Source organism: Chenopodium album, chromosome 17 (assembly GCF_948465745.1).
Source record: "Chenopodium album chromosome 17, dcCheAlbu1.1, whole genome shotgun sequence".
NCBI lineage: Eukaryota > Viridiplantae > Streptophyta > Magnoliopsida > Caryophyllales > Amaranthaceae > Chenopodium > Chenopodium album.
Window position 1 is genome coordinate 45057622 of NC_137850.1, and position 14969 is coordinate 45072590.

Below are 14969 nucleotides of genomic sequence, written 5' to 3' on the forward strand. Positions count from 1 at the left end.
ATTTCACAGAGAAGAAAGTGAAAAATAAATAGCAAAAGCAATAAAATCTCAAAAGTTCAATAATATAATGATTCAGAAAAGATAATTCATAGTATCATGGACTAACTTTTTCAATTCCTTAATCTAATCTCCCTCTTTCATCAAGGTACTCCTTTTAAAGTTCTTGACTTTCGTCTAATAATTTTTTCACATGTTTTCAATTCAATAATTAGTCCCTTTCCTTTAATTTGTAGGGTTTTTCGTTTTTCAATCTTATATTACATCAACTAATTGTGGGTGTTAAGCCGTAATTTTGCAACTATACACTTAGACTGAAAGGATACTTCGGTTGGTCATTGTTGGACAACTCATGATAAACTATAACCTGAATCGTATTAATTATGACTCACTATCAATCAAATTATGCCGAAACCGACATCTATTGGGAATATAGATTATGAAAGTAACATACAGAGAAGGAAAAACAAACCAAATTCAGATAAGCTAATGCAACAACACAATGTTGATTCCCCAAAAATGTTGAAGCTTATACCAAATAGTAGATTAAAGTAGCCGAAGAGATTTACCTCTTGCAACAACCTTCAATTTGCATCTAGCTCTCTACAAAATCAAACAACAATTTATAAATCTTGTTAATTGCGGGTTGTCATATATAAATTCAACAAATCAACAAAATCAGAATAATAAGAATAATTATGTTTAAAAAAAAACCACAAGATGATAGAAATTCACCAAATGTGAAGGTATTTCTGCATATAGATTTGATGATGGAGGTACTATGTTGTAGAGAGTTAATATTGCATTGAGAGATGAGTGAATAAATACCCAAAAATCATCATTACCATTATTATAATTGTGGGCAAAATTTGTAACCGAAAACATGATTTAAGAAATTTAATTTGTGGGAATTGAAGAGGGGAGATGAAGAGGAAGAGTTATGGGTACAATTTGCCGATGAACATTGATCAACAGCTAGGGGATTATGAAGAGGAAGAGTTGTGGGTTTGCAAATACTCCATATTAGAAATCATTAATGTGTAATAAAAAGGTAATAAAGGTAGAAGATGATTAATTGATTATGTGTCTCAAACCAAAATAAAAAATTTTAAAAATAAAAAAGGGAAATGATTCTAACTTCAACAGGTGGAAGCCTTGAAGGTCATATTATTATTGCTTGTAATATGGAATATGGAAGGTGCTTTAGTGCGACAAGATTAATATTTTTATGTATTGTTATTATTATTATTATTGGTTTTTAAAAAAATGTAGTATCAAAAAATAATAATATTAATATTATTATGTATTGTTATTATTATTAGTTTTTAAAAAAATGTAGTATTAATATTATTTATTTTTAACTTTTAATTCTTAACCCTTTTAATACTAATATGAATATATACAAATAAATGAATATAAATGAATATATGAATTGAAAAGAGAATATTGAACATGTGGTACATTTGATTGGAATAGTGAACATGTGGCACATTGAATTAGAATAGTGAACACTTGGCACATTGGATTGGAGAAGTGAACATAGGATGAAAACATGTGTGTATCATGATTAGAGTTTTTAAATACTAATAAGTATAGATTCAGTTTGAAATTTTTTTTACTCTAATTAAGAAATGCTTGACTCTTATTAAATTAGTTGAGGCAATAGACAATAGTTGGGAGTATTTTTCTTATGATGATAAAATCAAGAGGTGATCGGTGTAAATGTATCAATTAATGTTTTTTTTTTTTTTTTTTTTTTGGTATTTTTCTTATTTCTACCTAATAATTGTAAGTAAAATGTCATTAACTTATCCTAATATGTATACTTTTTTTTATACTTCGTATTTTATTTCTTATAGGATCAAGTTATTGTATTTTGTATAAATAGATAATTAAATATATATGTGGTTAAGTTCTTTATTGATGCTTGGCAAATGGGATATTTTGTAACGTAGCTTCCATACAGCTTCCATACAACATACGAAGTATTAAGCATAAATATTTTTAATATAGTAATTAAAATATTGATTTTGTGAAATCAAACTAGACATTGAATCAAAATATATAATAAAAAAAGTTTGACTACGAAGTACCTTGCAAGTAGAATATATGAAAAAAAATAATAAATAAATAAATAAAGTAAGCGTCACAACTTTTGTTTTAAATGTAACAACCTCAAATATACGGAGTAGCTTTTATACAAAGTATTGTATTAGAGTTTTTCATTTCAAGTACTCATAATGTATATATGAATACCAATTACCAACGATAAAGTAAAATATATTTGTATTTAACAACCACAAATCCAGGCATTTATAAATTAACTCTTAATGTATCCTCTTATTTAATTAAACGGCTAAAATTTCAAGAAAAATCAATTCATCCACAAACTCGTGATATATAATTATATACTATTTCGGAGCTTCTTGACACCAATTATTAAACTTTGATAACCAAAAAGTCAATAGGAACATAGCAAGAAAGAACAAATAAAAGAACAAAATTTTTAAATTTTTTTTGTTGTTTAAACGAGGACAATAGGATAGGAATAGCTATCAGTTATTTGGATTATTTTGACAAATTCAAAATTCCAATTGTGGGTGATGTGGAAGGGAGTGATGACGTGGAGGAGAGCGAAAACGAGAGTTGATGAGTTGTTTTTTTAAAAAAAATTAAAAAATAAATGGGAAAAGGTAGAGTTTAAAGAGAAGGAAATGGGCGGGAAGTTTTACATTACTTACTGGAGTGTGTCATAGTTGCAGTCGAGGGGGGTCAGATAAGGTAAGTTGTAAACTGTAAAAAGGTGAAGGCTGGAGCAAGTAAAACACAAATTTCGTCAAAACTTTCAACTAATCAAGGTATTTTGGTCTTTTAATGTTTGGCTTTGCTTTCATACTACTCCTCGGTAAATTAGTAATTACGGAGTAAGATAATTACCGCATAATAATTACAATTAGACTACTCCCTTTATATGCCTTTATGGTGCGTTGTATACTTGTATTTACCTATGTACAGTACCTATATTCACTAATTTGAACTTAGTTTAATTGTAAATTAAATTTGGTTCAAAATTTATGTTTGTTTTTGATAAATCTACACTATTTACAAACAATATACGTTGAATCTGATAAATGAAAATTAGATAAGTTGAACTACATACCTTGAAAATATGTGAATTTATGAAATTATAAATGGTTCAATTAGAGAAGATTCAGAAGAACACCTTGCGGAGAATGATCTTACTTAATAAATTGCTCTGCTATCTTTTCCTCGAAAAAAAAAAAAGAGATTCAGAAGAACATAGAAAATTAATACATTGAAATACATAAAATATCAAACATAAAACAAATGAATATCAAACATAAAATAACAAATGAAATACATGCTCTCTCTGTTTCTGAAAATCCACTCACTTTGCATTGGCGCGGTTTTTAATGTACATCTTTGACCATGAATATCTTCAGATATTATGTAGATTAAAATTATAAAAAAAAAATTAATATTAGAAAAAGAATCTAATAAGATTCACATGTTAATTTATGGATTATTTATTGCATAAAAAAGGCGATAAAAGGCATTAGTTTGACCACACAATTAGCAAGTGAGTCAAACTTTTGAAAACAAAAGTAGTATCTAAACGACTAAGGGGGTGTTTGGAAACCAGCTTTTCAGCTGGCTTTTGGCTTTTGGCTTCTTCAAGTTGGTCAAACAGCCAAAAAACATGTTTGGTTAGTGGCTTTTTTAACTAGCTGAAAAGCTGGCTTTTAAACCAAAAGCCAAATGCTAGTTGGAGCAGCTTTTGGCTTATGGCTTTTGGCTTGTTGACATAATTAACTTCTGATTAATAATAATTAATAATTAATAATTTATTAATTATTGATAATTGATAATTAATAATTAATAATTGATAATTAATATTAGTAATAGTAATTAATAATTAATAATTAATAATTGATAATTAATAATTAATAATTGATAATTAATAATTAATAATTAATAATTAATAATTAATAATTAATAATTAATAATTAATAATTAATAATTAATAATTAATAATTAATAATTAATAATTAATAATTAATAATTAATAATTAATAATTAATAATTAATAATTAATAATTAATAATTAATAATTAATAATTAATAATTAATAATTAATAATTAATAATTAATAATTAATAATTAATAATTAATAATTAATAATTAATAATTAATAATTAATAATTAATAATTAATAATTAATAATTAATAATTAATAATTAATAATTAATAATTAATAATTAATAATTAATAATTAATAATTAATAATTAATAATTAATAATTAATAATTAATAATTAATAATTAATAATTAATAATTAATAATTAATAATTAATAATTAATAATTAATAATTAATAATTAATAATTAATAATTAATAATTAATAATTAATAATTAATAATTAATAATTAATAATTAATAATTAATAATTAATAATTAATAATTAATAATTAATAATTAATAATTAATAATTAATAATTAATAATTAATAATTAATAATTAATAATTAATAATTAATAATTAATAATTAATAATTAATAATTAATAATTAATAATTAATAATTAATAATTAATAATTAATAATTAATAATTAATAATTAATAATTAATAATTAATAATTAATAATTAATAATTAATAATTAATAATTAATAATTAATAATTAATAATTAATAATTAATAATTAATAATTAATAATTAATAATTAATAATTAATAATTAATAATTAATAATTAATAATTAATAATTAATAATTAATAATTAATAATTAATAATTAATAATTAATAATTAATAATTAATAATTAATAATTAATAATTAATAATTAATAATTAATAATTAATAATTAATAATTAATAATTAATAATTAATAATTAATAATTAATAATTAATAATTAATAATTAATAATTAATAATTAATAATTAATAATTAATAATTAATAATTAATAATTAATAATTAATAATTAATAATTAATAATTAATAATTAATAATTAATAATTAATAATTAATAATTAATAATTAATAATTAATAATTAATAATTAATAATTAATAATTAATAATTAATAATTAATAATTAATAATTAATAATTAATAATTAATAATTAATAATTAATAATTAATAATTAATAATTAATAATTAATAATTAATAGTTAATAGTTAATAATTAATAATTAATAATTAATAATTAATAATTAATAGTTAATACTTAATAATTAATAATTAATAATTAATAATTAATAGTTAATAATTAATAATTAATAGTTAATAATTAATAATTAATAGTTAATAGTTAATAATTAATAATTAATAATTAATAATTAATAATTAATAATTAATAATTAATAATTAATAATTAATAATTAATAATTAATAATTAATAATTAATAATTAATAATTAATAATTAATAATTAATAATTAATAATTAATAATTAATAATTAATAATTAATATTTTTTTGAAACATAAATTATTATTATTTAATAATTAGTTTTTAATAATTACTATTTAATAATTAATAATTAATTATTATCATTGAATAATTAGTTTTTAATAATTAGTATTAAAATGGAGTAATATACAATTATTAGTAATTTCTAACCAATAATTAATTAATTTAAATTATAATTAATTATTATTAAATTATTGTAACCTTATTGTAAATAATTAATAATTAATTTACAATTATAATTACCAATAATTTATTATTTTAATTAATATTAAAGTACTATATTAGTTCATTAGTGTTAATATAGTTTAACAACAGCTAGCACCCAACAGCCAATTTACCAAACACTACAACTCTAGTCAAACAGCCAACTCAAAAGCCAATCTAAACAGCCAGTCAAACCAGCCAACTAAAACAGCCGACAGCCAACAGCCAACAGCCAATTGCCAAACAGGGCCTAAACCTATTTACGGAGTACTTTGGTAATGAAGTCTCACCACGTCAACCGTTCAATCATTTACCTTTATCTTCCGTTTTCTTATAATTTTCAATGGTTGTGTTTACAATTTAGGGTTTGTTTTGTTTAATTTCAGTTCAGTTTAGTTCACAATCAGTTCATTTCAGTTGTTTTCAGTAAATCAGACCCTTAATACTTTAGTATATTAATTTTGTCAAATTTGTGTGTTGATAAACGCTGAAGTCTACCTCATTTCAATTCAATAACGAACATATTTTCTCTGAGACATAATTTTTAATATAAACTTTTTATAATTATATGAGTACAAAAATAAAGATATTTAGGGCTTTAGACGCGCCTTAGAGATTATAACACCGAACAATCTATAAAAGGACATGCTCTTACAAGATAAGGTAAATAGAATAAATCTTTAATAGCAAGAGTAGAATGTACTCCGTATTAAAGATAAAGGATTTTGGGTTTAACAAGTGTGATTTTGTGAAGGGCAAAGTAATTAATTAGAAAGGCAAAGAGGACCCGAAAGAGATCCAAATCCACGTGAGAGTTGGTTGGCTTTTGGAACATTGAACCTTTTTGCACATGATACCACTTCCTTAAGTTAGAATCACTATGGGCCCCCTTTTCTAATTAACTACACCCATACATACTCTCTAGTCTCAACTCATTGTGTATTTAGTCCAACAAATTCTTAGTTGCATCATTATACAGCTAACCGAGGAGGCGATGATTGAGGAGATGGAGGGATGGTTATCTCCATCTCCCCCCAAGTGATGAGATAGATCATGAGAGTTCGATTTCTCAAAACCCCCATTTTTGTGATAGGGTTGAGGCTCTTTTTTTTTCCGTAATATACCGTTAAAAATAAAATAAAATAAAATAAAAATTACTATCCAGCTAAACTAACTTAGACCTATTGATTTAGTTCTTTTTATAATTTATTAATTTTTATACTCCTTTCGTTTTAAAATAACGGACATATGTCTTATACTCTTATTTTTATCCATCTCTAAATAATTAACACATTATTAAATATAGCATGAGACTACTAATTAAAAACTAGTATTTTCCTTACTCTTTCACGTCCCATTAATTTTTGCGATACAATTTTAGCCACATTTATTTTAAAAAAAGAAAGGAATTTTTTTTATACTACCTCCGTTTCATATTATTTGCAACGATTTGACATAAAGTAGAGAGGAAAAATGTATAACCGTTGCAAATAATATGAAACGGAGATAGTAATAAACAAAAGTATTAAATGATCTCACTCAAATTTTTCTTAAGCTACATGCCCATCCTAACGTCCTAGATATTCTGAAATGAAAGGAGTAATTTTTAGCAAAAGTGATTCTTAGTTTATTGTTATAAAAAAAAAAAAAAAAAGTACTTAGCATGTTTTTTTTTTTTTTTTTTTTTTTTTTTTTTTTTTTTGATGACGGGAGTTCTTAACTATACAATTAAATCAAAAGCCAAGCTATAAATATCCATGAAAAATCAATTAAATGTCCCACATTGACAATTCAATCAATTTATCTATAGCTTCCTCATTAAACACACCTCAATAAAAAAGAATGAAAAAGATCTTAAACAATACATTATTAGAAGAAAAAAAAACATAAAGGTACAAGAACCATAAAGTACTTTGTACTCTCATAACCGAATTTAACAAGAGTGTTTAAAAATAACAAGTCGTATACTTTTTTCTAAACATTAAACCCTCATACAACCTAATGCAATAGTTTCGATTGTTCGTATATCAGCCCCGTCTAATTAGAGACATCTAATTAAATTGAAACGACATTGATAACCTTATTAGCGAGACTTAAATTTTCCATGCTAATTAAACACATCCTAATAAGACCATGCTTTGTCTCTTTGTCCACACTTTAAACGAACCTTAACAATAAAAAGTAATGATTTTTCTGCTTCCTTGCCTCTTGTATGTTCAAAATATCTTAAACAAAATAATTAAATTAAATTAGCTAGGTGATTGATTACACTCCACCTCTCTTTATAGTGGCCCGCAATTTAGGAATTGAAGGTGAGACATAATTTTCTTGCACCCATATTAATTAACATAAATTTATTATAACCTTTTGATAATATTTAGATAGATTTGTCTTAAATCAACCATGCCACCTACTATGAGGATGATATCTAATTGGGGCCAAAAATGATGTGATAGCTTAATTAGTTTATATTATTTTTTACCTTGTTTTGGTTATTAGTTAATCATTCTCCACTCAAATCTTAAGCACACTAATAATTTCAATAGTTTGTTAGGTAATTTATCAGATAGCTATTGGTTTAAAATAATATGCATATTTAACCTCTTCTAACTAATTATTGAACTCAATAAGTGTAAAGTTGTACAAAGGGCCCAAGGTTAAATATTGACATAAAGGTAAAGTAACTAGAGCTTATGACAAGGAGAATTATCTATTTAATTAATTAACTCAAAATTATTGAGAGAAATCCAAATTCAATTCAATACAAACTTGAACAATATAAATCGATGACATAGAACACAATTATCATACTCCGTATTTTGTAATTATTGTATTTCATGCAATTCAATGTGTATCTAAATTTGATATTATTCGAAATTACAGATAAAGCCAAATCTAATAATTATGCAAATCATCAAAAGTTTTAGGCTACAATTAAGAGCAAGTGAGTGATAGTAAATAACCTCGAGATATATAGCACACTGACATAATATAAAGACAATTGCTCATAGTGTATTAAGAAAATGTATAAAGTGGAACGAATGAAAGAGCCTCAACCCTCCGGTGTGTAGAATTGTAATACACTAAATCTATTACGAATCATTAAAAAACGCAAATTAAAAGTAACTAATCATTATTACGATCAATAGAATCAATATGATGATAGTTAATCCAATCTCACATAATAAGATTATACAAAATCCGTCTGGTGACGTACCATATACAAGAATACAAACAATGGATATCGAAGTGCTACCATGAAGGTGCAAGACCCACTCATCATGTAACAAATATTCTTGCCAAAGAAGAGTACAAGCAAAGAATGCTCAATTATCCATGATTAGTAATATAGAGAGACCATCTTTTTTCTCCTATGCCACCCTTTTCTGATGCCTAAAATTACAAGCTACTTCCTCTGTTTTTTTTTACTTGACCTGTTTCCTTTATCACGCTTGCCAATGCAAAACTTAAGCGATCAATAACTTTAGTTCACCATAAGTAAAAATTATAAAAGTTGTATATTATGATAGTACTTATTGTGACAAATTCAAAAAGATCCCACATGAATATATTTTTCCTTATATATCATTCACAAAAGACGGTCAAAGGAAGGATGGTGAATAGTGTAAAAGTCAAAGCGGGTCAAGTAAAAAAGAACGGAGGAAGTATATATATTGTGGTCCTTCTTAGATCTTTATACTACTACTACGGAGTAACTACATACACACACTTGGTCACTTGTATAATTGTATTATACTGAGAGCGAGTGCTATTCTTAGCTGTCACTTCCCATTACTACCACGTGATATTGTGTTACGCATATTATACACTACTTGCGCACGTGCCAGGGGGCTTCTATTTATTTGCCACGTGTGTTCCACACATTTTTTTTTATTTTTTTTTTGTAGAAGCTTCATCATCTTTTTGCATATTGTATAGTCTGGCAGATCTCATCTTTCATTATTTTGTTACTCTATATATTATTCGATCTCCTTTTTATTGTTCGTGTTATATTTATTAGCCTTGGAGGCTTGTACCATAAAGCTTTTAGATTTCGTTTACACGCATGCATATTCGACCAATTTCTTGAGCTAACCACCTACTGAATACCTCTTTACAGTAGATAGGTACAATACCCTTGTCAGAAAATTAATAACTCGACACTTGAACGATTTACCACCTCAGTAGTCCTTGACCAACTTCTTTTTGGACGAGGATCCTAATGATAAAATATATACTCCCTCTGTTATTTTTTTATTTGCATCACTTTTTTTTTGAGGTGTTTTTTTTTTAAACGTATCATTTCTATATTTTTGGTAACTTTATACTATATTTTATCACTATTCTCTCTCATTTTAAACCCCACTTAACTTATTTTATCATTTCTCTCTCTTTCATGGTCCCCACTTAAATAATAAAAATATTTATCCTCTCTCACATACTTTTTCTTTCATGGTCCCCATCTTACTTTTAATATAATAATTTATTCACCCACTCACAATATTATATTACTTTCTTAAAACTTTGTGCAATTCAAAGTGATACAAATAAAAAAAAACGGAGGGAGTACTTGGTATTGTAATATAGGAATTAGATACATAAGATTGCAAAATTTTGATACTAGATAGCATTGTGGAGTAATGGAATACTATGAACAATTTACAATAATGTTTGTGTCTTTATGATGATTGATCAAATTGGTCCTACTAGGGAACTGAAAAGCTATTATCTGACCAACAATTAAAATCTCATACGTGTACATAATTAGCAACAAAATGAACGTTGGATATTCATTGACAACTTTGGATTTTGTTGATAATATAATTCAATAATTGTCCTTCACATAAATTAATAAATAGGGTCAATAATACTCATTAGGGGTGGTCCTTAACGTCTATTTCAACTTCTCTGGTTAGAGGCCCAAAGGAAAAATGGGCCTTACTTTTTCTTTAATCTACATTTAAATCTGAACAAGCTAATTTGAGGATCCTAAGACTTTCCTCTTACTGGTGTTTAGGTTATTTTAGTTTAGTAGTCCGTCTATTTTTTTTTTTTTTTTTTACGAGAAATCTAATTTTTAATTTTAATTTGGCTCCTATTTGGGAATTGCCTTTAAACCAAAAAGAAAGGATTGGCTCTTGGTTAAGTTTGCCACATTGCCTTATCCAAGAGGAATAGTGAGCAGAAAATCAGGAAGAGAATGCAAGCATCAGTCCACCCTATAACATGCTATGTCTCCTTTTCTCCCATTCATCAAGGTAATTTTAATTCTTAATTTTCTCCCCTTTTTCTTTATTTTAATTTGTTAATGTACATGTTTGATAGATTAATATTTTCTTAAAAAAAATTGGACTCTATATTTCAGGAAATGGTAATATAAATGTACATAAAGCATTTAGAAGAACAAAGGTTTATTGCTCAAAGATATCATCATCAATGGAGAGCCCTGAAAAGGGCAAAAATGGTAATTCAGAAGGATTGTACCTTGGAATGGACTTTGGTACATCAGGGGCTAGATATGCTGTAATTGATAAACAAGCCCAAATTATTGCTGAGGGCAAGAAAGAATACCCTCTTTATTTGGTATGCTCAAATTTTAGTACTTTGTTCAAAAAATTATGTTATTTTATCATGTTGCTTGAAATTTGATTTGTGGAATGGAAAAATAAGTTTAGCTAAGTTCGATAAGTGTTATGCAGTACAAATATTGATTCGTTACTAAAGCTAGATTGTACCCGTACTAATGCATGTGATATTATAACATCGGAGAGTAGATAAATACTCGTACTAGCTAAGATTGCATTTGTCAGGCTAGGCAAATTTCTATGGCTTTAGTTGATGATTATTTGAGCATCAATTGGGCTAGCTAGTTTATTGGCAAAGATTGCATTTGTTTAATTTGACTTTATACTTCGTATTTGATTGGCATTTATATGGAACATAATTTGTACTAAATTGATGTATGTATTGTGTAATGTTTTGTGGCAAATTAGCTAGTAGGTGAATTGGTATAAAATAGGCAGAAATTTAGAGAAGTTCTTGATTATTAGTATTTAGTAGTAGGACCTAGTGATGAAGTTTGTTGGGATTAACATTTATGTTAAATGTCTAGAAAGGATGGAGAATCTGTTGACTGGGCGCGCTCATGGAAAGAAACACTATTTTCATTGCTTGAAGACGTTCCAGTACAGCTTCGGCCTCTTGTTGCTTCCATTTCCATAGATGGTACATCTGCTACAACTATGATTGTTAACAGGTAAACTCCTTTACCTTCCATTTTGCCTAATGTTGTTGTGGACTTACTGCCTTACGAATAATGATACTGTACTCAATTTCATGTGGCTTGTTATTATTTAGGGACGGAGGAAGTAGTTGTTTTTTTTATCCCTTGTTATAGTGGTATATGAATTTGTAGCATTTAGACTTGTGGATGCAGCTCTACAGGGGAGCCATTATGTAGGCCTCTTTTGTATAACGAGAGTTGCCCGGATGCTTTACCAGCAGTTAAGTTCATAGCTCCCCCAAATCACACAGTCTGTACTGGCTCCTCTACGCTGTGCAAGCTGGTTTCTTGGTGGAATTCTGACAGCCAGAACAAGGATTCTGCTGCACTATTGCATCAAGCAGATTGGTTACTTTGGCTGCTTCATGGAAAATTAGGCATCTCGGACTACAACAATGCTCTGAAGGTACTTTGCTTCTTGGCTCCATTGCTTCTCATTCCGCTCAAACTTGGATTTTCTAGGGACTGCGTGCTTTACTGATGGGGTTTGTGTGTATGTACTATGTAGGTTGGTTTTGACCCTGAGATGGATTCTTATCCACCTTGGCTGCTGTCACAACCTTACTCGAGCGTTTTGCCTTCTATTTTAGCTCCAGGATCTGCAATAGCAAATGTCAAAGAGGATGTCAGAAAAAGATTGGGTATCTATTTTTATTCTGTTCTGAAAATTCTCTATATAGTCAAATAACGTATGCTGTAAGATGCATGTTTTGAGTTTGATTTGAGTTTGCAATCCCTAATTGATTTTTATAGGGGCTCTTATCTCTAAGTTGTAGCCTTGCTAGCTGTATGCAGGGAGGTAACAAGGTGACAGTAGCTCATATCATTCATCATTCAATACGAGGACAGAAATCAATGATAATTTTGTCAAATTTTGTGTAAGATTTGACTTATATTGGCGTTAATCATTGAAATGCTTGACAGGTTTCTCTGAGGATTGCGTTGTTTGTGCTGGAACAACTGATAGCATTGCCGCGTTTCTTGCAGCTCGTGCCACAGAACCAGGAAAGGCGGTGAGACTTAAATTTACGACATAACAGTCATCACCCTTGTTTCCCTTGTAACAATTTTGTTAATCTTGTCTTTAAAAAATCATCACTCAGCTGCAGGTTGTTTACTGCAAAGCTTTGGGGTTGAAGTTCCTCTGCCTTGAGTCAATATGTACTCCTACTTTACAATTGAGACTTATGCAAATAACTTTTGTTAACTAACTGTTTCTAGGTAACATCTTTGGGTTCAACCCTTGCAATAAAACTATTAAGTAAAAGCAGGGTTGAGGATGCGCGATTTGGAGTATACAGCCATCGGCTTGATGATATGTGGCTTGTTGGAGGAGCTTCGAACACAGGAGGGGCTGTCTTGAGACAACTTTTTACTGATGAGCAGCTGGATAAGTTGAGTGAGCAAATAAATCCTGCACTACCCTCTTCTCTGGATTACTACCCTTTACCAGCTGTTGGAGAGAGATTTCCTGTAGCAGATCCTGACATGCAACCCAGGTAAGAGTCTACACTTATGTTAACTGCATACTTTGTGAAAATCAAGTAATATGGTTGGCAACACTATTTGTCTAATGTGTGCATCTTTATTGTCAGAGAACTGAGATGGAACTCAATTCTATACTTATGTAGTGACCTTTATCTATACTAGTTTGATTATTATTACATACGAAGTATAAAGACTCAATAGATGTTGGTTTGCTAAGTTTGGCTTCTATTCGCTTAAAAGGATTGGTAAGCTACAAGAAAAAGGAGTAGGATTAAGGCATACTGTCATAGAATTTGGGATTTGGGAGGGACTAATTAGCACACAGGTGCCGTGGTTCTTGCTGCTTTTTTCTGTTTTATAAATTCTGTACACTAGCTTCAAGATATCAAGTAATTTCAAAATAATTAAATTTTGGCATACAAAAGTCTTTAGTTTTCAGCAAATTTGTCTGAGCAAAACTTTTTTGAGTCTTGAGAAAACTATCTGATGATTTTGATGACTACTTTAGTGTTTGGTCATCGTCTCTTAGGGAGTTAAGGATTAACGTGCTTATGATTTGCACATTTCCAGTTATTAAAATGTATGTTTAGTGGCTTGCACAGCTGAATTATGTGTTACTCTCTGACCACGCAGATTACATCCGCGTCCTGATAGTGATTCTGATTACTTGCATGGTGTTCTAGAATCCATTGCACGCATAGAGGTATACTAAAATCTCCCTTAAACTTCAGCTATATACTTATAACTTGCAATTATTTCCCATCTCTGTAACCTTACCTATTTAAGGCTGTTTAGGCAAAAGGTTATGGCCTACTTAAAGATCTTGGGGCAACTGGAGCAGATGAAGTTTTCACAGCCGGAGGTGGTTCAAAGAATGATAAATGGACTAAAATTCGAGAGAGAGTGCTTGGCTTGCCAGTCAGTCGCGCTGTTCAAACAGAAGCTGCTTATGGTGCTGCTCTATTGGCATTGAAGGGTGCTAGATAATAAGGAAATAATCTAGCTTATGCTTTACTACCATTGCTAATATAACTTGGAAGTCCCAAATTAGGACTTTGTCCTTATCCTTTCTTGAATTTGTGACTTGTGAATGCGTGCTCTATTTTTTATGGCCCCATTTTTTTTTTATTATTATTTTTTTAATAGCATACAAGTTCATTTTGTTAAATTTTCATCTCTGTTGCTTTTAAATTGTACTCCGTAATTAAATCTTCAATAAAACTTGCAATTTATTTGTGCAAAGAATGATAAATGGTTGTTTGATTTGATAAGAATAATAAAAAATGAAAAGTTATTTGTTTGACAAAAACATTCGTTTTCTAAGCAGTTTTACTTCATACTTCGTACTTTTTTTTTGATAACATCATACTATGTACTTTGTATAGATAAAGTTGTTTACCTATATCACACATAAGTGGAATTTTATATGATCAACCAAATAACTGTGGTCGAAAATTCTAATAGCACATAGTCAAACCCAATTTCCCACATTTGTATGCCATAACTTG

General features: G+C 27.8%; 1 protein-coding gene across 2 annotated transcripts; it reads left to right on the forward strand.

Moving 5' to 3' along the window:
* The first annotated feature begins 10718 nt into the window (after nt 1–10718).
* Nucleotides 10719–14570, forward strand: LOC145589878 (D-ribulose kinase-like). 2 transcript variants are annotated; one of them, XM_081646574.1, is made up of 9 exons: nt 10719–10948; nt 11056–11273; nt 11807–11946; nt 12127–12379; nt 12482–12614; nt 12898–12986; nt 13195–13472; nt 14095–14164; nt 14257–14570. In XM_081646574.1, the coding sequence occupies exons 1-9, from the start codon at nt 10891–10893 to the stop codon at nt 14446–14448; spliced, it is 1431 nt and encodes a 476-aa protein (XP_081502700.1). In that variant the 5' UTR covers nt 10719–10890; the 3' UTR covers nt 14449–14570. The 2 variants fall into 2 exon arrangements, with proteins under 2 accessions (XP_081502700.1, XP_081502701.1); XM_081646575.1 differs by having other exon boundaries at nt 14248–14384.
* Nucleotides 14571–14969: the final 399 nt, after the last annotated feature.